Consider the following 27,602-nt stretch of genomic DNA (forward strand, 5'->3'; position numbering starts at 1 on the left):
TCTCCACCAGCAAGTTTCCTTCACCGCCACCAGAGGGCGACATGGTGACAACGATAAAGACATTAAGTTGACCATAAACCAAATAAAAGCAGGAGGCAAAGTCCAGGTCACTTAGACTTTATTCCTCATTCATCCGGTCATATGTAGAACATCTTGCACAACAAACCGTACTAATGGAGAACACACACGACTATCTGAAGTTTAAAATCTCAACAGAATTTTAACTTTCTCTTGTGCTTTATGCAAATCCAGTTTTGACACCCTTTAAAACTTTAAAGACAAACTGCAGAGCTAAAACCACTGGATCTCATCAGTACAAGGCCGTTCAAATCATTCTGTGTAAACTACATCAGTTTATCTTGTAACAACAGGGTCTCCAATTAAGCCAGAAAATGCAGGTTTTGCCTCTCTCAGCTCAGATCTCAAGTTCCTATGGACTTTTTTTTTTTTTTTTAAAGGAATAACTGTCAGACTGAACTCTGGACACACAGGGTTAAATGCCAGATTTTCACTTGCATGCAGATCCAGCCAAGTTTTTTTGGTTTTTTTGTTTGTCTCAGTGAAATAAGCTCCCGGCTGGCAACAATCAATTCCGAGCTAAGCAGGCAACGCGGGCATCTTTTGGACAGATCCGGTTCTCGGTGCGGGCCAACGTGCCGATACCCATTTTTCAACTTCAAGAATGAATGATACAAACATGCACTTAAAGAGAAAAAGAAAGATGTTCTCCTCTGGAGTAAAAACGTCTTCTCTGCACTGCAGATGTGGTAAAACGTAAAAGTTGGGCGTGAGCGTTGCTTTGAGTGCAGATCGGTTTTGTGTTCAGTCGTACGTGTCGGGTATCAGAACGGCAGCCTGCAAGCAAGAGAGGCGACCTGAAGTCCCGACACGGATTCATCCAATAACTTCAGTTCAAATAAGCTTCATTCACATAAACATCATGACACTCTTTTACAGAGCAACTTTAAAACACATCAAAAGACTCCGAGCTGTAACCAACGTGTAATTAGTTTGAAAAGTTGCAAATCAGACTTTCTTCTCCAGTTCGAGCAGCTTCACGAGACTCGTGATCGGAGCTGTGATTCAGGGACAGGAACTTACATTCGGAGGCTCAAACACAAACTAGTCCTCAGTAATAGTTCAGTAAAAGCTGGAGAGAAGAGGAGCAGCTGCTGGAGGACACGGAGACGAGCGGACGGCTGTCGGGATTAAAGTGCAGCGTGGTGATAGGTGGTGGCACTGATGGATTGTGGGTACTGTAGTTCGGCTACGTGTTCTAACGGAGACCTTAGAGGAGAGCTGTGGTTGCTCTCTTTCTGCACTAGTGTCCACGTTCTCCAGCTCAGCCTGCTCGTGTCAAACACTTTGCATTTAGAAGATGTTTTTTAGACTCTGTTTAATGTTAACATATAAATATCAATGTTTCATTTAAATATTCAAAACAAATGGTGTCATAAATGTGTCTTTTCTAATGTCAGCCTGAGGGAAATGTTTTGTGGACCGCAGTACTGTGGTGGGACACTGCTGCTTCATAACCAGGTCTATTAATAGATTCTGGATTCTGCTGAGAGCGGGCGGACGATGAGACATGAGCCCTGAACAACAGGCAGGGACAGACGGGCGGGCGGGGACAGACGGGCAGCCACGCTGGGACCAAACGGCAACATGTGGACAATATGAGGAGTCCTACACTACGGAAATATGTTTCTCAAAGAAACTCCCGAATGTCGCTGAATGTTCCGCTTGTTTCAGAGTGTTAAAACAACTTTTAAAAGAGCAGCTCTGAATATCACTGATCAACTTCTTTCAAATTATAGAGAGCAAGTCTCCAATACTGCATCACAGTTCCTGTTTTTTCCAAGTTCTCTAACTTAGCGTTGAAAATGTGGCGACGCTCATCTGCGCTTTTTGGATGAAAAAAGCTTTTTGGATCTCATCTGGATTCCAAACTACGGTGAGATGTTGTGAGTTATCAGCAGATAATCTGTGCTCGTGTTTAGATCTGTTCCTGCCCTGACGGGACAGCACACAGAGGCTCTGGCCCAGTTTGACAGTTTCAGATTTGATGGTGGCTGGGGGGAAGGGGGAAGGGCTGGGGGGTGGGGGGGGTGGGGGTCTACAGCTCCTCGCTCTCGTACAGCGGGGCCGTGTGTTGAGCCGGACTCTCCACCGTCACAGCGGGAACGTGGCTCAGAGAAGACAGCAGCTTCAACGTCTTCGAGCCAGGGGGCGCTGTTTTCATGGGAGTGGTTGTGCGAGCTGGGAGGGGTGGAGAGAGAGAGAGAGAGAGGAAGAGTGAATTTAAATCATTCTTTATTGATCAATGGTAATCAGATGTCTTTTTGTTTGCTGTAAAGCACCAGCAACTAATCTACGGACATGTATTTGAACGGATTCATTTAAAACAGCAAAGAACAGATTATTTCATTTCAAATCAAATCAAATGTTGTTTCCCCGATTCATTTGAAGAATAGCAAAAACAATAAATGGTGATTTAAGTGCAGATAAATCTTCATCTAAAGTGGAGCTGCAGCGTTTAATGGTCTCTTGCAGAGCAGCAGATTACACCAGTGGCGTCATCGAGAGCAGCAACAAATCTTACTGGTGGTCGGACTCTGGCTAAAAATGATTTTCATGACAGGTGTCTGAAAATAACTCTTCTGCTCTGCACAGCACAGCACGGCTTGGCTCAGCGCCACATCCGTGATCAGCACCTACATATAGGAACAATGGGTCCAGAGCTCTCCATGGTTCACCTTCATTTATATCAGTGACCCCGTTGGACGGAGGTCAATATGACAACCGAGCACACCATTCTCATAAACGCAATAATGACTTTTCAGGTCGCCGTCCTTTCATTCAGTGTCTGAGTGTTGAGTCACGTTCAGGTTTGATGACCAGGTGAGCACGGAGCTCTCACGGAGCAGATGGTGTCACGTGATCGAGCAGAAACCTAATAGCTTTGTTTGTACGTTGCGGCTCCACGGCTCCCGCTGCGAGTCGGCGATGAGGCCGTTGTTCTGGAGGGAAGCCCGACAGCCCGACAGCTCGCCGCCTCGCGTGTTCATCAAGTTTCAGTTCGATCGCATAACAGCATTTGTTTGCCGTGTTCTGGGAGACGGACGCATTCTCCATCTGCTGTTTGACTTTGCAGCCGCGGCTTCCATGGTAACTCCAGGCTATCTCGCGCCGCTGATACCGGAGCCGCCGCTACCGGAGCCGCCGCGTGGCCTTCTGAAGCATATTTACACAGAGGGAAAGAGAGAGAGAGAGAGAGAACACACTTACTGCCCACGTCCAGCCTGGCGTTGCATGTGGACATGCCAGCTTCATTAATGGCAGAGAGGGTGTACCAACCAGCGTCGGACTTCACCACCCTCTCTATCAACAAGCACTGCCGGCCGGAACCGTCCTGATACAGACTGTAAACAGAGAGAGAGAGAGAGAGAGAGACACCGTGAACAGCCCACCGTGTCCGGATGCATGGTGAACACTTACAATGATTACACAATTCATAAAACCATTGGAAACTTACATAACTGGTTCAATAAGTTCTTCCGTGCAAGTCCATTTTGAATATGGAGTATATGGTCCAGTAAGAACTAGTGTCAGGAAACACTGCGTGTGGTTTAATCACATTAAAGCCACGTTTACATTTTACAAGCCCGGCACACAAGCCTGTTTCTTCTGTTTTCACGTGTTGCAAAAACATTAAAGATCATCTTCTAACGCGTGAAACGTTATTAACTTGAATAACCACTGTGTGAACGCCTCCGTCAACCGCTCAAGTTGCAGCTTACACCCGTTCCGGTCCAGACTCTCATGGTGTGTGTGGTGAGGACTGGAACTTTGGGCCCGTTTGGTGCGCGCACGTTGGTCACGTTTACAGGTTAGAGCAGCTACACAGCCGGCGTGACGCCCGTTTTCTGCGGTGGGCCATCGAGAGGAAAGGCATCTCGCCTACTTTTCACACGTGACGCCTGCAGTTCTCAACAACAAAATAGACGGGGACCAGATCTGTGATCTGTGATCTGCCTAGTAGTCAAAGCAAAAACACAACGTGGCCCCGAATTATACTTTTTCAATAATGAACAGGTGACGGGAAGTATCTTTCCTGTGCGCTCTCTTTCTCTCTCTCTCTCTATCTGTGCGTGTGTGTGTGTGTGTGTGTGGTAACCAGGGTTACAACTCTTTAACATTAAATCACTGATGGCCATCATCCAAGAGCCGTGACACACACCCCATGCAGGTGGTGTGTACCAAGTGTTCACATGCTTGGCCAGTCAAGTCGCCGTATAATGCTGCTGTAAAGAACCTACGATTCATGAAATGTGGACGCTTCAATCGGCACTAAAAGTCTCTCCAATCAGTTTCAAGGTGGCCACTTAAGATTCGTGTCAACAACTCCGTATAAGACCAAATGTGAAACATGGTCACGTCTCCTTTTCTGGTTCTGAGTTATGGGGTTAAATAATGGCCGGAAAAGTGTTTTGCGCAACATGATGATGTCACAGTGAACCTTTGACCATTTGGATATAAAAGGTCATCGCTTCATCGTTTTACCTGATCGGCCTATTGGTATGAAATTTTGTCACAAGTGAAACAATTACAGAGTTATGGCCACAAACAGGTTTTATGACATTTGGCAATCAAATCTAATCAGTTCATCCATACTGAAATAACCAAATTTGAAGACATTTCTTCAAGGCGCTCTTGAGATACGGTGTTCACGAGAATGGGACGGACGGATGGAAACCTGAGGACATAGCCTCTGGTTGCGGAGACATAAAAATAATCAGTGTTGAAAATCTCTGCCGTCATTGGTTCAACGATGCAACAACCCCCTAATCTGAACTAGAGCTCAGCAGGTGAATATACAGTAGGTGCTACAAGGCAGCCCGCGATGTCCCTGCAGCCACTCTGGGAACCACTGCTACGAGAGACGCACGTTAAATATGTTGCTTCATCTCGTTGGGGGGGACGACTGAGCCGCACTGCTGTCAAGTAGACGACTGAACAATCAACAAAGCGTGTGTCCTGTCCAGCAGCAGCTCTGAGGTCTGATGTGCAGTAGGTGGGTGACGCAAACTTTAGCTGACGCACCTCATTCTGTTGGGGTCGATGCGTAGCGTGTCTTTATCTTTCTTCCAGAAAAGCTGTGGAGGAGGAGACGCGTCCACTTTGCACTCTAACCTCACAGTGTCGCCCTCTAGAGCTCTGGAGTTCAACATCTTCTGGACGAAGTTGGGAGTACGCAGAACTTCCCGAGCTGCAGAGCAGAAGAACAAGTGGCTTCACAGCTCAGCGGAATACCTTCTATCCCACCCCGGCATCGATTTAGTAGAGGAATCACTCTACAATCACAGTAGAGGATTTTAAAACATTTCCAGCCTGAAGGCTCCAAGGACATTTTATTTATTTTATTTTTTTTACCTAAAACATCCAGCCTCATGGTGAATCTGCTCTCCCCGGCTCGGTTCTTGGCCACACACTCATACACGCCGGCATGGTGCACTGTGATGATCTCTATGAGGAAAGAGTGCATCCCTTTTTCACACACCAACATCTTATGGTAGTCGTCTGGACGAATGGCTTTACCGTCCAGGTACCAGCAGACGTCTGGAGTTGGGAGGCCTCCGACCTGAAGTGATAAAAGACGCAGGTGTTACTCCCTTTTATTTACCTTTCCACCACCGCTCCATTAGTGCATTGATTTTACGTGCACGAGGGAGCATCTGATCTTGTAGTAACACAGAGCTGAAGTGTACAACTAAACTGTAGAAGTGACGCCCTAAGTGTTAACGTGTGTGTGTGTGTGTGTGTGTGTGTGTGTGTGTGTGTGTGTGTGTGTGTTTCACCTTGAAGTCAATCCTACAGAAGCGTCCCTCCTCTACCGTGAGGTCTGGTGGGATCTGCAGGAAGCGAGGAGCGTAACATTTCTCCTGGATAGCCGATCCCTCGTTGCTGCGCTCGTCCGTCCCCGAGTGGTGCCTCCCCCTGCAAAGAGACGTTGTTTATTCATTACCTCACTTTCAATGACTTCATCGTACACAAGCAACCACGTTAACACGGATTCCTGCTCCGTTTCCGTCCGTTGACAGCGTGGACACTGCAGGAGGGACACTGTCTCTATCTGTCTTCACAGGCAGCTGGAGTTATAGGACACTCGGCAAATAATATTTATGTAGAGAGTAAAGTAACACGGGCTATAAATAGGGACGGATAAATACTTTCATGGAAAATTTCAATCCCGATATATACAAACATTCCATTTCCACATTAAATCCCCCCAAAAAGGTGTAATGTTACAAAATTCTTACTCGCTATCTTGGGTTTTATACAGTTCATAATCTGAGACATGTACTGTAGCTTAAGTTTAAAGTGTAAATCTGTTTTTGGGATGGGCGTGAATACATTTTGATAAGAAACAGTTTCTTCAGGTTCAAGTGATAAATATTTGGAATTAATCTAACAAAGTCTACTTGGATTCAAATGAGGCAGCGCAGGTATTTTTTCACATGACATTACTTGTGATAACATGTAACATTGAATGAAGGACGGGTAGTCCGTCACAGAAGCAGAAAGATCAACCTAACATTCATGTCTTTGGACTGTGGGAAGAATCCAAAGGACCCTCAGGAAATTCATGCAGGCACACAGTCAACATGTCCTCACAAAAAAAGGCCTCAGCCAACCAACAAACAAGTTTGAACCCGTCGCCTGTGAGGCGGCACCGCCGTCCGGCCAGTCGGATTTATCAATAAAATATGAAATGACAGTTCACATTGGCTGTTTCTGTCATGTAACGTGCTTAAATATTATGCATGACTGCTGAAAAGCAGGCTGAAGCTCAGTCATGTGCAGTGAAATGGACAGAAACAGAAAGTGTGAACTATTTCTGATCTACAGTGAAAAATAAAGTTCTCATTAGAATTTTTCATTCACATATTTTCAACCAGATTTATTTTTACAGCTAGAGTTCATAGTATCACGGGGGATCTCAAGAGGACAGCCAACATTTAACTGGAAGCCTGGGTTAATAATTACATGCAGTGTTGATACCTAAAATGTATTTACCATAGTCCACCTGTGTGTCTTCCTTCAGGTGAGTCCGGCTGTAACAGAAAACAAATCAATACAAACAGAATTAATTAGAGGCTTCAGCTTTGAAAACTCATCATGTCGGTCAACTGGGTGATAAAATGCCGGGGGGGTCACCGCTCACGTGTGTGGGAGTATATTCTGACACAATAGTCCTGTTGTCACCAGTGAAAGGGGCTCGTTCCCAGAAAGCGCCCTCGAAATAGCCACTGACAAACCTTGTTGGCTCGGGACGGTGATGTTCGTGCGTGTGTGTGTGTGTGTGTGTGTGTGTGTGTTTGTGTACGAGAGTGTGTGTGCGCGAGAGAGAGAGAAAGAGAGAGAGAGAGAGATGGTGCAAAGCCCTGTGAGCGACAGGCTTTTTGACAGAACAATCCTGCACACACACACACGCGCACACACACGCGCACGCGCACACACACACACACACGCGCACGCGCGCGCACACACACACACACACACACACACACACACACACACACACACACACACAGGAGAGACACACACAAACACACAGTGAGCCAGTCAAAATGTCAGCATGAGGCAGCTCACCGCGGCCGCTGATTATACCGTCAGGGTTTTTCAACTCTGGGCTCGGGAGCCCAACGTGAGGCCCCGAGAGGGAAACTGGTTCCCCGCGAAGCCATTCAAACCCAAATGACTGTATTAACGTGTGCGTCATCGCTAAATGGAAGCTAATGGGCTCTGGATACGACCCAACATGGACACGTGTACTGCAACACACATCGCTGCCGTCTGAAACACACTGTTGACAGTGATCATTTTTTGTGATGAATATGACTCCCGCTGACACAATAAATAATTGCTGTTGTACCTGGTCGAGTTGTGAGTCTGAAAGACCGTCTTGGTCAAACATGTAGGTAGCGTTGTCTGGACCCAACAGCCTGCGAGCCATACGCTCCTCATAGGACAGTTTCTGTCAAAACGAAGCTTCATGTTGTTAAATTGTTAGTTTTCACACACAGAGTGTGCCGTTGAAAGTTTTGGTAAACTGCAAAATGTTTGTATTCTGTTGTGTTCATACAGGCACACACTGGGAGTGGGGTTCAGTCTGTGTGTTGGTGGGGGAATATCATGGGGATGAAATGGAGGATTTCTTTTTTTTAACTTCAAGCACAGTTTGCAGGACACACACACACACACACACACACACACACGCACACACACACACACACACAAATAAATACACGCATAGAAAACACACCTGGCTGCTTCTCCTCCTGGCTTCCTTTGAGCGAAGCTTCTTCTCCAGATCCTGAATGAGGGCGTCTTTGGAGCCCTGGATGTCTTCATTGGTGGAGCGAGAGGAAGAAGGCCGAGGAGCTACAGTCTTCTTCAAGATGGGTTTGGGAAGGCTGGGAGACGGAGAGAAGGGAGGGAGGAAGAGAAGTCAAGCGTAGTGTGAGGAGGAAACAAAGAAGAACCTTACAAATTCTAATCCAAAAACAAACCATCATACGACGATTGTGGAAGTAAACCTTCGTCCTTGCTTTTCAATTGAAACATGATATGATCTTTTTATTAACACATTTCTTACTTCCTTGGCAAAATAAAACACAAACATATGCTTTGAAATGATTACATTTCACAGATTATATAGTGGTAACCCTAAATATATATTCATGTGGTGACGGCCTTGCTGAGCTCTGAATTCAAACCACAGATCTGTTTTAAAAAAAACCTTTATTGTTCATAAACTGCCACAACGAAGCTCAGAATTCCAGTTTTTTTTAAATATTACTTTCAGTCATCAATACTCTGTATGTAGTACGAGTATATAAGTCTCCTGGGGTGGACGGTATTTTAGGTACATCGAGCTAAAAACAGCCCAATACAACAGTCTTGTAATAAACGTCACCTTCCTGAAGGGGAAGCATTCGTTGAAGATGTTGATGTAAACGGTTTGTGATGCTGTTTGGTCTCATTGATTGGGTGGTCAAAATAATAGAAACACTATTCAGTCCATACTTGTCTGTAATCGCGTGCACGCCAAAGTCACATATACTTCCACTCACATGCTCGGTGTCCCTTTATAGCTGGCGGGCAGCGAGACCACAGCGGGCGGTACCCGGTTCTGACTGTTGGGGGTGTTGGGCTGTGGGAGAGAGGGGGAGGAGGGAGAGAGAGGGGCGCGAGGGAAAGACGGGGACACTGGGACAGGTTGCTGAGGGGGGGAGGACGGAGAGGAGGAGGCCCTCATTGGCAGGAGAGGGCTGGAGGGTGCCAGTGGGGAGCGGGAGGGGGAGGTGGGAGGGCGGGGGAGGTTGGAGTTGGGAGACAGTTTGGAGGAGAAAGGGGTGAAGGAGGACTGGGAGGGCAGCACGGAGCACAGGTAAGCAGCGGGGGCGGACATGGTGTCCTGGTTGGCCGGCAAGGTGGCGCTGCCGAGGCCGGTGGCGCTGGGGATGCTGGGGGTGAGGGTGATGGTGGAACGCATGGTCGCACGGGGCAGAGTGGAGGAGGAGGAGGAGGCCGGGAACGGGGAGGAGGAAGAGGAGGAGGAGGAAAGAGGAGGCGCAGCAGAGGAAGCTGGGGTGGAAACGGGAGAGTTGAGGCTGGATGAAGCCGGAGAGGATTTGCTGGTTCCGTTGGCCTGGGTCTGGATCTGCGTCTGGGCCGTTAGCTGGGTTTGGTTCTGACTGAGGCTCAGTGACTGAAACTGGGACTGCATCTGTGACAAGGACTTCGACACCGACTGAGTTTGAGAAAAGGACTGATTTTGTGTCGCCATAGTTTTAATTTGACTCTGTGTCTCCGTGACATGTTGACTATTCTGGGCGCTATTGAGGTTCTGTTGGGAGTTACTCTGGTTCTCCTGGACCTCCCTCAGCACACTTTCATAGCTGGGTGCTTGGAAGGCCGGCTGCGACTGAATAAAATGCCTCGGTCGCGCATAGTTGAAGGCACTGGGAGGGAAGGCACTGGGGGTGAAGCTCGGCAGGTCAGACAGGTTCATGGTGTTGCCTCCTGGCTGGGAGGACTGGAAGGGAGATGAAACTTAAATTTACATTACACATGAATGACAAAGAGGAATTCAGAAACGTTTGCACAGTTCCATTAGCTGGGGTGAAGTTAAATAAAATGTTTCAGGAGTACCGACTGCTACTGAAATATTCAAAAGAAAAATCCACTGGCCATCATCCCCTCTGAATACACACCTGAAGGTGTACCGCAGGTAAGGCCGGATGAAGGTGACCGACGCTGAATAATGCAAAGTGAACTTGGCTTCATATGCGCATTCATAAATAAGTCAATTTGCAGTGAAGTCGTGTTCCACATTTTTTCTTTTCCATTTCCCATTTATTAACATAACCTGTCGCTCTGCATGATTGGAGCTCTTCACTGCAATAAAAATGAAATGATCCAAATGTTCTTACTGTGAAACCGATCTTGCTCGGGGTGAACCGCTTCTGTGCTGGTGGTGCCGGTGGTGGCGGTGAGGGTGGAGGAGGAGGAGGAGGGGGGCTGGGCGTACGGGCTCGGACGGTGACCTCTGGAGACCTTTGGTCCTCTGAGCTCAGGGCGCTCTCCTCCTCGCTGCGACCGAAGGGCTCGTCGGAGGAGCAGTCGGCCCGCTGAGGCTCAAGGAAACTGGGAGAGGGAAGAGAGACATGTTGGCAAAGATTTCTAATAAATTCCTGAAATCTGCAGGATCCGGAGCGAGAAACAAGCAGATTAAAAAAGGTGAATGATGGGCGAGACATAAAAACAGTTAAGACCAAAATCCCCCAATTAGTTCCTAAAGCTAAAGAGATTTTATCGTGACAATCCTCTGATCTCAAGGCCGGTCAAACTTTGATGTCAGCTCCACCGGAACATAATGCCAAGATGCAAAGAGAGCTTTAGACGCACTTCAGAATCTTTTATTAGAGTTTATTTAGTGTCCTGCGACTATTTTTGTGTGACAACTGGTGAGATAATAAAATCCATCCCAAAATGTTAAATGTACAGATATTTATGTCAAAACATCTGAAATGTTCAGAGTTTGGCTCCTGATCTCCTCAAAGCCGAGAAATGTCAAGAATAAAAGAATAATCACAGTTTTCTGACCGAGTCTTTTCTTAAATAAATCCAACCTTCATTGACTGGATGTAATCAGTTGTCCTGAAGAAGGCTGACGAGCATCACGCAAAACACTCATTTAACCTCTTTCATTTGACACCGGTTGCCATGTCGGCCCCTCCATCAGCCAACACTGATTCTGAACCAGCTGGTGTTTATAATGTCAGTCACCTCACCGTGATCTCATTTCAGTGGACAACATTAAGATTAATATGACAACTGGTGAACAAAGTTATAAATATCCTTAACAACAGACTGTTTGTGTTGTCACGAGAATGAAATTTGAGTTGATGTTCGATTGTCACTAACATCAAACGTGCGATTTGTGTTTTTCTGTTCATTTTACTTTGACCGCCACCTTTTTGCTGCAAATCCAACTGATCACCCCTCGGAACATTATTGTGCTCTCTTTTTTCATCTGGTCGAAACCTGGCTGACAGCAGTGCTGTGGCGTCACGTTGATACATGCTCGGTTGAATATTCAAAGCTAAGTGCCTCAAAATAAAGAGTTGGTGCTGCGAAATCTCATCTGCCATTAAACCGTAGCAGCATGAAGTGGGTGCAACGAGATCACGTCGTTAAAAGAGTGTCAGACGAGCCTGAAATGGTGGAAAACAACATTGACGCAAATATGACATTTCCATCCGTTTGTATACCATTTTAACGATTACACAAAATGATCGCGGTCAGCTAAAATAACTCCAATTATGTAATCATGGTGTCGGGCCTACAGAATATACAGTATGCTTCAGTATGACTGCCATCGTATCGGAGGGGCTGTTTCATGAGTGGAACAGATATCGGTGGTTCTGCTCCCGTTCAGACCGTTCACTAGTTCTCTTCCTGTAATACCAGGCCTGGCTGGTCCTCTTGCTTTTGCTATGAGGAAAGAATGTTGTTCCCATGACGACCACGTAGTCTCGGCTACACAGGAGCATAATGACAATAGCAGTCTCTCTCTCTCTCTCTCTCTCTCTCTCTTTCACACACTTGTTCACCGTTGTGCTGCATTTTATTTCTCTTCTTTCATTTCATTTCATTTCTTCTCACGAGAGGGCACGAGACGGTTTTGGCCGGCCGGCATCAGCTGACCTGGAGTCTGAAATCTCTCCTTTTTGATTTGGGTGAAAACGATTTTGACGAGAATTCTTACAATTTTGCAATTGAATAAAAGTTACAAATATCAAATTTGACCGGAACATTTTACAGTTGAATTTAAAAAAAAAAAAATTATTTTCAATTTGTTTTTCTTTTGTGTATTTTTGTTTCTTTTTGTTTTTTCATGCTGTCTTTGGTTTATGTTGGTATGTTGTTGGTAAATTAACTGTAACTCTCTCTCTCTCTCTCCCCCTCTCTCTCTCTCTCTCTCTCTCTCCCCCCTCTCTCTTTTTCTCATTTTTATAAAGAAAATCCAGTAATCTGCCTTTCTCATTTTATTTATTTATTTTTATTAATTGTATTGTTTATTTTGGTACATAGTATTTATTCATTTACCCATGTTGTCTTTAGCCTTTTCCTCGTGTTTGTTATACTGTTTTGTATCTGTGCTGTTTGTGTCACTGTGTGGACTGTGCTGACAGGTCATCATTGTAAATGAGAATTGGTTCTCAATTGATTTTACCTGGTTAAATAAAGATCATATATATGAATTGAAAAGTAATACAAAAAAAAAGGCTTAATCACAAAAAAAGAAGACTCATCAACTATCTTTGACAGGGCTGGGCGGCAACATATCGATGTTATATTGATACTGGGATATGAGACAAGATATTGTCTTCGATGGAATATCTTAATATGGTGAAATGGCATAAGTGTTGTCTTGGTTTAAAAAAAAAGCTGCATTATAGTAAAATAGTGTAATTTTCTGAACTTACCTGACTGTTGTAGCTGTTCTATAATTTGCCTCTACTCACTTATTCATCATGTCCACAATAATGATGATTATTCATCAAAAATGTAATCGTGTTAATATTTTGTGAAAGCACCACTACATTTATGTTTTAATATCTATACTGATTTTGTCTAAATCCCTGAGCCCTAATGTTTGCTTGACATACTATTTACAAGCAACTGATTCTGCATTCCCTGAAACATATTTTTGGGAACAACCAATGATTATGTTCATCATCGATCAACCTGTCAAGCACTCTCTTGATTCATCAATTAGCCGTTTGGTCTATAAACTATCAGGAAATAATGAAAAAAAAAATCAACAAGTGTTTCCAAGAGACCGAGGTCAGGCTTAAAATGTCCGTTTGTGTATGTTTTGCTCTGCAACAGTCCACAACCAAAAGATAATCCGTTTATAATCATGGAGGATGAAAGGAATCAGAACATATTCTCATTGGAGAGGCTGCAATCTGAGAATTTGAGCAATTTTTATTAAAAAATGACTAATGTTTAAATAGTGGGTTCATTTTTAAATTGGTTGATTCATTTTCTTTCCGTCAACTAATCATTGCAGCCGTAACTTACTGCTGACATCTCTTGTTACTCCGTCGGTGATGAGTGAATGTGGGCAGATATGAACCCTGCAGATGTATTGTTCAGGCTTTCAGGCAGACACACAAAGCACAAAAGGTGTTACTACAACACCAAGCAATCGCTCTGTTTAAAGTCAATTTGCCAGGAAGCCACAAGTCAGCTAGCAGTGTGGGCAAAAGTCTTACATTTCAATGGAATGCATCAATTATTTGCTATAAATTCAGTCATTAAAAGGTCAACATGAGTAAATCTATACAAACGGGAAACAAGGTGGTGAACCTAAAGCCACAAAGATATGAATGAGTGTGTAGATGTAGCCTGTCAGAATGGGTGTTCAAGAAGTACAGAATGACTGAATGAGTTAGTGTTCATTGTGTTCATCAGTGTGTGTTGTAGAGTTTTACAGCTTAAATGCTACTATGTGAAAGTTATGTGTGTGTGTGTGTGTGTGTGTGTGTCAGTGTGTGTACATGTAAAACTATCTTTGTGAGGACCAGTTTTAGAGAGTTGGAGTGAGGACATTTTGGCAAAGGGGGGGGGGGGGGTCTTGGGTGGTCCTCATTTCTCTCACACCCTTTGTTTGAGGGTTTAGACTTGGTTTTTAGGGTTGAGGTTGAGTTTAAGTTAGGTTTAGGGTTGGGGTAGGGGTTAGGCACTTAGTTGTGATGGTTAAGGTTAAGGTAAGGGTCAGAAACGTGTGATTTAATTCTGTGAAAGCGTACGTGTACTCAAATGTACAGTAGATGGGCGTTTGAGTTTGTATGTGTTATTTGTGTTTGTGTGATTAAGTAGGCAAAGCTATATTAGTCTTGGTATCCGGACATGGGCTGGCAGGTGCAGACACTCTACTGGTGACCCAACCCTTTTAACACAGACACATAAAAGACCCCAATTGCCTTGTGGGTACGGGGTAAATCCACAGTGACAGATGGACAACAATATTAATGCTTTAGAGAATCTCTTAAACTTTTGCAAGATAAAAGTCAACTGGATCAATATGTATTCTGAAACTACAGCATCACTGAAGCACGATACCTTTTTCATACTGAGCGGTGAGAGTAAAAAAAACAACAATAATAACTTCCATCGTGTGATGGATTGTGGATGAGCATCATCTACTTTATTCATTCATGCGTCGACCATCCAATGGTGAATTTGGTCGACTTGAAGTTGGAGAGATTCAGGACCTCACCGTTTTCTGACCTCAGAATAGAAGTGATCAACACAACAAAGCTACAAAACCCAACTACGATAATTCATGATGATTCATTAAGGAAACAAAAGACGGAAAAATGAAAATATATGAATTTAGTATCAGAAATAAGTTGACGGGGAAAATGAAGAGAAAGCAAGTTCACTATGAAGTCAATCTTGGATGTCTCGTAATAAGCAGTGCGCCAACATGTGATAACTGCTATTTGTAGGTAAACGTCCAAACCAACACATGCACCATATGTTACAGATAATCCGACTCTTCTTCCTCATTAAATAATCAAATCAATACCACAATCAGATGAACTTGAAGTTGGCCAGAGAACCTCAGCATGACCTTAAAAGCCAGACTGCTGCCAACAGTTTCTGAGCAACTGTTGTTGTGTGCAGCCCTGAGGAGGAGGAGGGGGGGGGGGGGGGGTGAAGGACACAGGCGCCATGTATGCTCTTCACATTACAGATGAGATCATAGCCCAGGACTCCAAGCCAAACATTCAACACCACGAAGCACTTACTGGATTTGAATATGTACTGAGGTATTAAAGTCAGAGTGGAAGATGCACCTGGTGAGCTGCATCAAACACCTCCGACACAAAAACTAAAGCAGCATCGGTGGCAGGATGCTGAACACACTATGGTGGAGGCATTTCCACACACACTTAACATGGGAGGCAATCAATTATGATGTTTAAAAATAAATAAAAAAAGATGAGCTCTTTTGTTTGACTGCCGGTTAAGATTTAAACTTGAAGCGCAGACTTCCACTACAGATGAGCTTGTAGCCCATCCTGAGGCACCGCTTGGCTACAGTGTCATATGGACAGACAGCAAACAACTCCACCAAACAATTAAGCATATTTATGGGGCTTCCAGAAGTGGATCCTCGGAGGAGCTCCAGAGGAGAGCCAGCAAAGTTCATATAACGTTTCCCTTCATTTTAGATCAATTCAATTTGTAAGGAGATGTGTCAGAAACTGTCTCCCTAAGTTAGATAGAAAAAAAAAAAAAAAAAAAAAAAAAAAAATCAACGGTTTTTTTTTTGGATGGTAAAAATTGTATTTTGGGTTCATTGGCCAACTTCAGACCACTAGGTGTTGAGAACATTATGCAATTCATTTATGACGTAGACATCGTTATTCATTTGAAGTTTAAATTAAAAAAAAAATGATTTGAAAAAGGAAAATGTCAGAGCAGATTTCACAAAGCGAGCTACATTTCAATTACCTGACGGTTACTGTCTGAAACAGAACCAGCCAGATGACACAAACCTCGAAAACAGAACTAAAGTCCGCTTTCCAAGCGCTCTAAACATAGTTTGACCATTTAGGGCGCACATCGCATGTTAAGCTTCGAAGAAATAAAGATGGATTAGAGAATGTTTCACTTTCACCGTGAACGCAGGAATGCGACACAGAGGTCAAACTCTGACTTCAAATAGCCGAAGTTCCCGGCAGTTTGAAAAGGCGTAGCCGCTCCCAGTGCAGACACAAACGGGATATTTTCCTACCTGGTCAAACTTTTCTACACCACCGTCCTTAAATCTCAGTAAAAGCTGAATGAAGGTGCACTTCTCCTCGCGGGGAGACGGATCCAAAGCCCGCTGCTCAGCGGCGGGCTGGACTGCAACAGGTGACACCGCGCGCTCACGAGGAGTATGCGGAGAGACGTGAGCGCGCGGGTCCAGCAGACCGCTTCACTTTCTAAAAGCTCGGCATCGTCATCAAAACTACACCGCTGGTTCAACACAGCTGCCTGAGTCACGGTTCTCATTCTGTGTATTTTTTTTTTTTTTTTTTTTTTTTTTTTTTTTTTACACCATTTCTTCTTCTAAAGCTCCTCTCAAAAGCAGTATTTGCTGTCTAAATATATGTATAAATATAGAAGTGTTATTCCTTTCTCGTGGGAAAGGAAGAACATTTGCCAGCTTTACAATTTTAGAATAATACAACAGCGACTCCGTGTGGACAAAAAGATAAACTAGAATAGCTTGCTCAAATGAAACATGCTTTCCATTCGATTGCAATAATAAAAATAAAAATAAGATTTGTTTAGTGAATGAATAAATAGATAGATAGATAAATCCTTTCTAAGCCTTTTGTCGCTGACCAAAATGATTATTTCCTCATATAATGTATATATTTTTACAGCCAGTTTTATAGGAAAAAAATGAGTAGACTAGTTTCCTCCTACTATATCACACACAGTGAAGAGCACCATAAAGCGAGGTACGTCACTGTTTAAAATATTAATGCCTGCATGAACACTGATGTCAGTGTTCTGTAATTGCTTGACTGAGATTGACGTGCATGTTTGCCATCATACTCACTCTGCAACAGGGATGTTCTCTTCCAGAGGGCTGTCAGGCCACTCAGGAGGGGGGAGGTTCACACAGTCAGGCAGCACGGGGGAAAAGTCGTCGTTGCACATTGTGGAGGACGAAGTCTCCCGCTGGAACATCGTCTCTGTTTCCTGTCTGAGAGAAACAGCTTCCTGTTGGTGAATGGCCTCGATCTCCAGCTGTTCCTCCAGGTCTGCGTGGACGGGCGCAAAGAAAGAAAGAGACTCTGGTGAACTTGTAGAGTCATAGACAAATTGGCATGATACATAAATGGAAAGCCCACCAGTGTAAACTTCCAGTATGGCCGAGCAGGAGACGGTGCCAAAGGAGTTGAGGACCACACATTTAAACAGGCCTGAGTCTTCAGGAAAGGCCTCTGTGATCACCAGTGTACACAGCTCCTCTGCAGACATTAACCCAAGATCATCAACAGTCAAGACATGAATAAGTTCAGGTCTGAGTGTCTTCATCTAAAACATCATCAACCATATTATTAATTCAGGAGGAGCATCCCCACTAAATAATGAACTCCTCTGTCTTAAAGGCTTTAAATAGTTTAGGCGCCACAAATAAAAATGTAGGCGTGAATGCAAGTCCACTTTAGAAATGAGTGAGAAGGCGCTGAGTGGATAACAACAACAACCACTTACTGAACCCATGAATGTCTGTTGTTGAGGTAGAAAAACACCTATCGAGCAGTTACCTCTTGCCTCCATTTGGAACCGCCGGTGCGTTAAATTGTTTTTTTAATGCAACTAAACTCAGCATCTCAACAAAATCAACTAACCAGTATTTCATAACCATAAGAAAGATAGATATGTATGAAAAATATATAATACATTTAAGGCAACAGATACTTCCTCTCTTATTCCTATAAACATCTGGTGGGGAACTTTTTCTTCTCTTCTATTATTTAATTCAATCAATATTTGGTACTCACCCGGTACTGATGCAGAACTGGCCTCTGAAAAAAAAAAGAGGAGATAGAAAATAAAAGATATTGGAATACAAAATGTTCCAAGCTGCTATTAATCACTCCACAGCGCAAATGTATTATTTATCATTGGGATGAAGAAAGTTTTCTTTCATTTATATTATTGCCGGGGGTCTTTTGAAATGTTCTGAAGTCCATAACTTCCTAAACATATATAGACACTTATTTTGGACAGTCCAGCGGTAATATTGAACTGTATACCAGGATGTAGAAATAAATACATATAAAAGTGTCTCTGATCAGACCCAGGATCAGCCATGAACACCTAAACCTACTGTTGAGAACAAAAATATCAATTAAATTTAGGACAAGAATGATGATCTTTAATAAACAGATTCTGTAAGAGATATTTCTCGTCATTAAGTTACATCCCTTTTTAAGAGCTTTGAATTCATTTCTGCAACTGGAGTTTAAAGTCCTTTAACTGGAGCCCACACAGTCACACAAACACACTTACTCTTACGAAGTATCCTGAAATCATCAGAGTCCAGTATTTGTTCGTCCTCTCTGTACCACATGACCTGCAGGGGCGGAGTTCCCCTCAGTCTGCACTCAAGGACCACCAGCTGACCGTTCACTGTGGACACATCATGGAGGCCCTGGAAGAGGTGAGAAGGATGATGATAACAAAAGAGAGGAAGATGCAGAGATGCAGAGGTGCGAAGAAGAGAAGGAATGACATCAGAAAAGAATCATATGGAAATGAAAAAAAATGTCCTTTGTAATTCTCCTCCGTGAAAACACATACAGCATCCACAAGTTGTTTTTTTTTACCTTGACGAATGTGGGAGCAACTCCACTTCCTGAATGCTGCTGAGTGTAGATGGGACTCTGAGTCTGGACACAGCAAAAATATGCATAGCATTTAATTTCTTTGCTAATTATTTAGATATTTATTTATTTGCACCTGCAACATAACAGGGCATTAAAGTGACATTCACCAATTTAAATAACATATTTACAGCTATATATAATATAATATAATATAATATAATATAATATAATATAATATAATATAATATAATATAATATAATATAATATAATATAATATAATATATATCAGCATGTCTATCTAATAAGCTCAAATGCGTCATTGTAATTAGATGTAATCACCGTCTGAGGACTGACACACAGCGGCTGCACCAGGCTGGAGTGTCTCTGAGCGAGGGCGGTGGAAGAGGAGGAGTTGGAGGAGAGGGAGGAGAGGGAGGAGAGGGAGGAGAGCTCTCGAGAGGAGGAGGCGGAGGAGGCGGAGGAGATGGTCAGAGACATGGTGCTCGTCTTCTTCTGCACCCTCTGGACCCTGCAGAGTGGTACATATCACAAACAAAAGGATTTTATCTGTGTGTTTGTGTAGGCTCATATTACTCATGAAATGAAGACAGAACTCTGTTGACACAGTCACATTTTGGGAATAAAATGCAAGTCTTCGTGATGTGAATCATAGAATTATAAAAGATTTGGGTAGGATACAGTTAGGCGTAGGTTAAACAAGCAATTGTCATGGATAGGGCATGGTAAGTCTGCAGGTAAACAATGTAAGTCAATGTAATGTTCTCTGAAGTGATGGAAACTTACTGTGTGTGTGTGTGTGTGTGTGTGTGTGTGTGTGTGTGTGTGTGTGTGTGTGTGTGTGTGTGTGTGTGTGTGTGTGTGTGTGTGTGTGTGTGTGTGTAGGTCTAACTTACTGTGCCATGTTTCAGGCGTTCCAGGAGGTAGTGACAGAGGTTCTACAAACACAGATGCAGAGTGTGAAGCGTCTCCCACCACATCCTTCACCTCGGTATTGTAGAAACATGTGTGAGTACAGGTTTGAATACATTTACAGGGTTTAGAGAGTATTTGTAATTTAGCAAAATTCTTGCCATGATTAAGAATTAATTCAAACAAAAAGCAAATATCAGCTGGATAAATCAGTTCTGTGACACTGAAAAAGAAAAGATCTGACAGGTTTGGGTGCTTGATGAAAACATCAACTGTATCAAAGAAACCATCAATGATTGTGTCAGGAGTTTTAAACAAATCAAATGCAGGTTAGGTTTGTTGTTCATGTACATTTTTTAGGTTAATTTAAAATCATGGGATTTTTAATACAAGTAAACACATGACTGCAACAAGTATCTCATCTGGTTTGCATTAGAAGGCAAAAACTGTTTTTGGCGTGTGCCTTGATAATTTATTATTACAGTTACAATAAGGCTTAATTACACTATTAAATTGAATCCTTGTTTGTTTGATGTCATAATCTGCAAACCAACACAGTAACAGGAATAACTTTGTTTTAGGAGAACATCTTTATCTTTTTTAATATAGTAAATATATATATATATATATATTAAAACACAGACTGGGTTGGAACATCTGGGACTATCAAAATTGTTTCATGCAACAATATTTATCTGCAAAAGCCCCGGTCAATTTCCTTTACATAAGCAGAAATCACAAACCATACATTTCAAACACACACACACACACACACACACACACACACACACACACACACACACACACACACACACACACACACACACTGTTACTCAGATTTTGCTGGTATGCTTTGTGTTGCCTCACCCTGCAGGCTATATAAATGTCACACTTTTCTTTCAAGTAAATATAGAGACAAATGTGAGTTTAGACACACCTACACACAGAATGTCACAGCCAAGCCAGTAAATGTATCACTTCCTCTGAACTGGATCACTTAGTGTCTCCGTCGTGGTCTGACTTTGTTTGGCAGTATAGCCTCGGGTATCACAGCTAATTGAAGGTACGTGGTGTCTTTCATCGTTTTACACCCAAAAGACTCCCACAAATCTCAGCCTGCTGCCCTCTGTGGTTCTGTCTTCAGCCCAGAGAAGGAGCTGACAGAGGAGGCTAGGGTTCAGGTTTCCAGGCTAAATTAAACCCTGACACCCCCTCAGCACAGCAGAGTCTCTCTGACCTCATCATCGCAGCGTCTCCATTAACAAGACACACACAGGCAAACAGAGGAAGATGAAACTCACCAGTTTTCTACCCTCTGCCTTTGACTTGCAATATTTGAGTTTTTTCCAGTCTGTCTGTCTGTAGAAAGCAACAAAGATTACAGAAGTAACTTCAACGCAACCAAACACTGTCTAAATGAGAGGATCACAGCTTTAGAAGAAGAAAAAAAACAGCTGCAGTATGTATGATTGATGTGAATATCCCGTTTTCCCCCTCAGATAGTCTCTCCAAACAGGTGTGTTTGTGTGTGTCTGTGTACATTGAATCAAGTCCACTGTTGATCCAACAGCAACTGCTGCTAAACCCTTTGTATCAATTGTCTCTGTTACATAACTACAGAATATGTGGCAGCAGCAGCAGGCTGCATTCACACATTGCAACAAATCTGTTAAGATTGGCAAGTAATAAATGGACAGAAACCCACAGGCAGGGGCAGCCAAGTTCAATGATGACTCAAACAAGTACAGAAGTGTCATGGTATATGTGATAGTTCCAGTTAAAGGGTCACTTTACTTGTGTTTTTATATAAAGTTAAACAACTCACAGGAGACAGATCACAGAAAAATGTTCAAAACCAAGGACATGTCCAGACTTTTACCTGTAGTATAGGTGAGAAATGCTGGATCTCACATTTCCCATGATGCAGCTTGATAACACAATTTCAATAGATTACTGAATGCCCATCTCTTTCAACTACCAGGCCTCAAGTCTGTAACGTAGCCTTCCTAAATTTTAAAGCTCAAACTGAAACAACCATATGACATCACTATGACATTATCAGTGCTGTTTTATGGCAAAAGAGATGAATAACAACCTCAAAGAGATACAAAGTGATGCAACATCACAACAAAGAGACATAAATTGACTGAAAACTGATGACAAAAAGACAACAAGGAGGTACAGAGCAGCTGCAGAGACCAAAACCATCATGGAGACACAAAAGAACCACAATGAGAGATTTACAATTTACAAAGATGTAAAGTGACCACAACGACACACAAAAATGACAATGAGACACAAAACAACCACAAAGAGATGCAAGATGATCAAAGATGCAAAGTGAAAACAAAGAGACACAATGTCTTCAGATTTAACTACTTAAATGTTGAGTATTTCAGAGGTGGATGCTATTGGAGGACGAGATCAGATATTTAAAGAAGGCCAATGTAAGTAGTACAATACATCCAAAAGGGTTTCCTCAGTCCAAGCCCACTCTTCTGTGAGTGTAGTGTAGTCACGGACTGGCCCAGTAAATTGCACTAGTGACATGAAGGCATGTGTGGAACTGCAAGCTGTTTTTTGATCATCATCTATAGAAACACATTGTACTACCAGATTTATTACAAATAGCTCCGAACACACCTGCTTGCAGGGTTTATGTTTTTGCGGTGATCAGCACTGGTGCAATATAATCTATATATAAATTCACTAATTTTTTTTTTTATTATTTCACTTTTATTAATCCCCGAGGGGAAATTTCTTCGCTACAGCAGGGGGGCTCTCAGGGGGGAGCTGCTGCAGCAGGCTGCCACTAGCGCGGTGCCAGGTAACCTGACCTGAGGTGCATGTTTTTGGATGATGGGAGGAAGCCGGAGAACCCGGAGAGAACCCACGCAAGCACCTGGTATTGAATTAGCAGGGCCACTTTGATAGATAATATGCTACGCTGTGCATTGCATGCTATTTACCGATATGTCCTGCAATCTAATAATCATTTCCATTTGATTAAAGTGACAACAATGAAAAATTCCAGATTTTACTTGATTGTTTTGACTTCATCTTACATCCAAAACGTTTATGTCAGTCGAGAAAGCTGGCAAACTAATTCAGCCTTTGCAAATGCTCAACATAACACAGCAAACAGATGTTCTGCCAGTGCAGTATTATGACCTATGGCACACAGCTCTGCGGTTCATGTGTCGAAGGAGAATAATGGCTGGTATTGTTGACAACACTTCCTCCAGGGAGGATTTTGAGCCCACCAGTTCTGTTACACAGGAAACATTGAAGATTGCGCCATTCTCTAACACTCAAGAGTTCAACATTACAGTGCCTGTGTTTCCAGTGCACCTGCTCTCACCAGACAGAAGGGAGTTAGTAGTTGAAGGTGAAATCCTGGTGGTGAACTTCATTATTAGTTCACAGTGAAACACAGTAAAGTGCAGGAGATGTGTGGCAGAGGAGACAGATGAAGGAAACACTGCAAGGTGAGTCATTTTTCAGCTGTTGCCATCGGAAATATCCTCCTACCTGCATTATTTTATCATGACTCATCAAATCTACATGTAAACAGCATGTGTATTTGCAGTATTTTAATCCTATTTTCAAATCTACATTTGTAAATACCACCACCACCAACAACAACAACAACAACAAAAATCCATTTGTGCTAATTAGATGAGAATATTATTTTACATTCATCAACAAAAAATGAGCAGGTCTGAATTTTACAAACAGACTCTGACAAACTTTTCGTCCTGCCTTGTGATCAAGAGCTTTCAGGGTAAAAGAGGAGGAAATCAACAACTACCCACAATCCACCTTGATAATTTAAACAAACCACCCACTGTGTAATTTCAGCTCTTGCATACAATAGCTTGACGCTTCCAACCCCCAGGAGATCTCAACTGTGGACCGATTTAGCCCGGCAGTGGTACATTGTGGCAGCGGGGCTGAATAAGTGGATCTTGTTGAAATCGAACCATAAGCACTCATTATGTAAGTCTGTGGGTTTTGATTGACTGGTGGCATCCAAACCTATGAAACACTAAAATCAGCCACTGCGAGAGGCTTGATTTCAGCGACCAATCAGCCGTCACAAGCACAACAACAATTCATACACATTCACACTGTGGAACTTTTTCTGGATGATCATTACACTCACCATGCAGTTACATCATAGGACCAAATCAGAACCACAACAATATAGATTTACAAAAAATGGACCAGATCATATAGATTGTGTTGCTCCATTTTCTTATAATAATAAACTAGAATGTTGTATTATTCAATCATATAAACTGTATATTATTATTACTGGTTGATTAAAAAAACAAACCTTTATGACAGACCCCTTTCCAACCATTAAACCACATAGAATAAACTGCGACCGGATCCCTGTCAAACTAAAAATCGATTATAAATCATGATTTATGTAAATGTATTTACATAATTTCTGAATAATAACTTGACCTTCCTGGAAAGAACTGTATCATTTTGTTGTAGGGAAAGTAAGAAATTCCTCTTGAAAAAAAAACTGCTTTCAAAACTTAAATAAATATGAATTGAGTCTTCAGTCGTTAATTGTTGTTCATATATTTGGTGTGTAGCTGACGTGCTGCGCCTTGACTGAAAGATTCTCCAGGTTAAGAAATATGCAATTTGGTGTTTCTTTATAGCAGGGGAAGATCACTGTTAGTTTTTTTTTCTCCCAAAGTATTCTGTGATCCGGTCATGATGTCAGGAGCAAACTTTATACTCCTCCAACAACAGCAGTCTGCTGTCCTTCAAGCAGCTCTTTCAGGTACAGCGGCGCTAGGCTTAATGCTAATGTCAGTTTATTGATTTTTTTTTTTTTATCCACAAATAATGTTTCTATGTTCATCATCTTAGTTTAGAATTGCTTGTTTGCATTCTGTCATTTGCCAACTAACACTAAACACAAAGTACAGCTGCAACTGGAATGTCATTAATTCGTCATAAACCGACGTAGCATTTTTACTGGACAATGGTGTTGAGATTCAATAAAGTTGCTAAGATTTATAGCTTGTGAATGTTATATCTGGGAAGTTTTATCTGCAATTAGCTCTACGGGAAAAGTCAGTAAGATTCATGCTGTAGGGAACAAGAACGACTGGACAAAATGGCATCGCAATTCATCCATGCTGTAAATATACATCACTACCAAACAAAACTTTCAAGCAGCTGCTGGAGCAGACAGGACATTAGGATTCACATTCATTCTATGTACCATAAATGTCATAATAAAATGTAATAGTAATGTATTCATGGGTTGTTGTCTGTAGTTACTTTAGTCTGGTGAGTGGTGTTGAGCCAACAGACCCATAGACAGCCCGACACTGTCGTGCCTTTAACAGATAAAGATCGGTGGATATGAAAATATTTGTCCCAGTATAAGTAACTCTGGCAATGCTTGGATACAATTTCCAAAGATAGTATTGCCTTTATATAGATTTTCTTTACAATCTATGAAAACAATGTTATCTCAAATGATATGTATGTGTGTGTGTGTGTGTGTGTGTGTGTGTGTGTGTGTGTGTGTGTGTTTATTACTATATTATACTATTATTATAGAACAACTATGCCTTCTGGTGCAGCTTTGATTTTTGGTCTAAAAGGTGATTTCAAAGGGCCACTGCAAAAAACAACAACTGTTGGTGTAAAAGAGTAATTCCTCTGCTTGCCAGTTTGAATAAGCCCATCTTGAATGTTCTCTGTTGCGTCACTCAGGAAAAACCCTCAAACTCCAACTCTCCACTTCTCCTAACTCCTCAACTCTGATGAGGGGGACCGATTTAGTGCCGACTGGGTCACCTGATCTCTCTTTCCACCAAGCAGAGCTCAGTGGCTGAACGCAGAGTCATACAGGCATGCTAAGCCCCCCCCCCCCCCCCCCCCCCCCAACACACACACACACACACACTGTCACTCAGATTTTGCTGGTATGCCTTGTGTTGCCTCACCCTGCAGGCTATATAACGGTCACACTTTTCTTTCACTTGCACCCGAGCGGATGTGACAGATTTTTCATCCACTGTAACAGATTGGAGGCAACATTCATGATTACACGCACACATTTCACACACACACACACACACACACACACACACACACACACACACACACACACACACACACACACACACACACACACACACACACACACGTATACAGTTACATCATCACACTGACAAGATGACAGATAGACAGATAGACAGATAGATAGATAGATAGATAGATAGATAGCCCAGACATAACATACAAATTTAGCTCCAGACAGATCATCCCAGCTGTCCTCTTCTTTCTCTTTCGTCATTCGCTCCAGAACTGTCTGTAGTATCAATAACATGCAGTATCAGGAACCTAATGGCCCTCAACCAACTGAATTACAGCATTTGATTATCTGATTACCTCAGCTTTTGCTTTTTCCTCCCTCTATCAGTCAAAACAAGATGGAGAGAGCTAAGCATAAACCATGACACAGAACTTCCCTCTACTAAATGTCCATCTGTACCAAACTTTCCAGAATGGATATATGCATTAAAAGATAATGATCTAATATGTACTGTGATTGTATTTCATACTTGAACTTGTAGCAATGATCCAGTCATGCACATCTGAAACAGGCCCTGCTGCATGTTCAGCACAATTTTACCAAAGATGTGGTGAACTTTAACCAAAATGTTCCCCTCCTTACCTGTCTGACCTTTTCCCCAGCAGGCAAAACAAAAAATAACAACAACCAATGTACTGATCCAACAGGAAGACAATCCAATGACTGATCCAATGCTAAAAGCAAAATGCTATGTGACTGTGGCTGCCAGTCATGGCTTGGTCACTCCTCCCTGTGAGCTGTGTGTGTGTGTGTGTGTGTGTGTGTGTTGGAGGACTTGTGGTGGTGGAATGGGGTTAGGAGGGAATCTGAGGCTTGGGGGGGGGGGGGGGGGGGCAGGTGGAGTTCAGCTGGAGGGGTACGAAAAGAGCAAATTTAGAGTGGAGTAAAGTATTGGTTAACAGTGACAGAGCAGAGGGCTTCAGGTCGAAGAGGACAGTGAAGCTCCAATCTGCTCTGACAGGTGCTTCAGGTCTTTGTGTTTACAGCTAATGTCAAATCCAAACTAACCATGTGGACACAAAACATACTATACTGTCTGAAAGGTGGCCCAGGTGTCGGTGACCTAACTTCATCCAAGAGTGGGAGACGGGCCAAGAAACGTTGAGTCGTTGGGGGATACATGAGACCCAGAGAGAGACAGACAGGCAGACAGAGACAGAGACACACAGAGAGCGAGAGAGAGAGAGAGAGAGAGAGAGAGAGACAGACAACCAGAGAGAGACAGACAGACAACCAGAGAGAGACAGAGAGAGAGTCAGAGAGAGAGAGAGAGAGAGAGAGAGAGAGACAGACAGACAGAGAGAGAGACAGACAGACAGAGAGAGAGAGAGAGAGAGAGAGAGAGAGAGAGAGAGAGAGAGAGAGAGAGAGACAACAGCTGACACAATCATGCTCCCATTGTTTTGGTCTCCTTCCACTAACCCTAACCCCAGAACTGATGCATTTCTAACTTTGATCCTATTAATTAAACACAACTGCAAAATATACAGATGGAATTTAGTTCATGCTGAATTGATTTTTATAAGGTTCAGTTGATTATCTGCTTTCT

General features: G+C 42.8%; 1 protein-coding gene across 5 annotated transcripts; it reads right to left on the bottom strand.

The window, feature by feature from the left end:
- Nucleotides 1-101: 101 nt before the first annotated feature.
- myot (myotilin) lies at nt 102-26,797 on the bottom strand. 5 transcript variants are annotated; one of them, XM_069170507.1, is made up of 19 exons: nt 26,636-26,797; nt 21,219-21,276; nt 19,902-19,943; nt 19,327-19,516; nt 18,987-19,049; nt 18,670-18,811; nt 18,159-18,182; nt 17,502-17,621; nt 17,207-17,411; nt 10,500-10,713; nt 9,138-10,102; nt 8,327-8,477; nt 7,937-8,038; nt 7,078-7,115; nt 5,859-5,997; nt 5,434-5,641; nt 5,104-5,269; nt 3,289-3,422; nt 102-2,259 (listed from the first exon to the last, which is right to left on the bottom strand). In XM_069170507.1, exons 3-19 carry the CDS (start codon nt 19,907-19,909, stop codon nt 2,117-2,119), a joined length of 3,012 nt encoding a protein of 1,003 aa, XP_069026608.1. In that variant the 5' UTR covers nt 19,910-19,943; nt 21,219-21,276; nt 26,636-26,797; the 3' UTR covers nt 102-2,116. The 5 variants fall into 5 exon arrangements, with proteins under 5 accessions (XP_069026608.1, XP_069026607.1, XP_069026606.1 ...); XM_069170506.1 differs by lacking the exon at nt 21,219-21,276; XM_069170505.1 differs by lacking the exon at nt 21,219-21,276 and having other exon boundaries at nt 19,902-19,986.
- Nucleotides 26,798-27,602: the final 805 nt, after the last annotated feature.

Source organism: Embiotoca jacksoni, unplaced genomic scaffold, assembly GCF_022577435.1.
Source record: "Embiotoca jacksoni isolate LCO1_2020_lvr unplaced genomic scaffold, fEmbJac1.0.p SCAF_5, whole genome shotgun sequence".
NCBI lineage: Eukaryota > Metazoa > Chordata > Actinopteri > Embiotocidae > Embiotoca > Embiotoca jacksoni.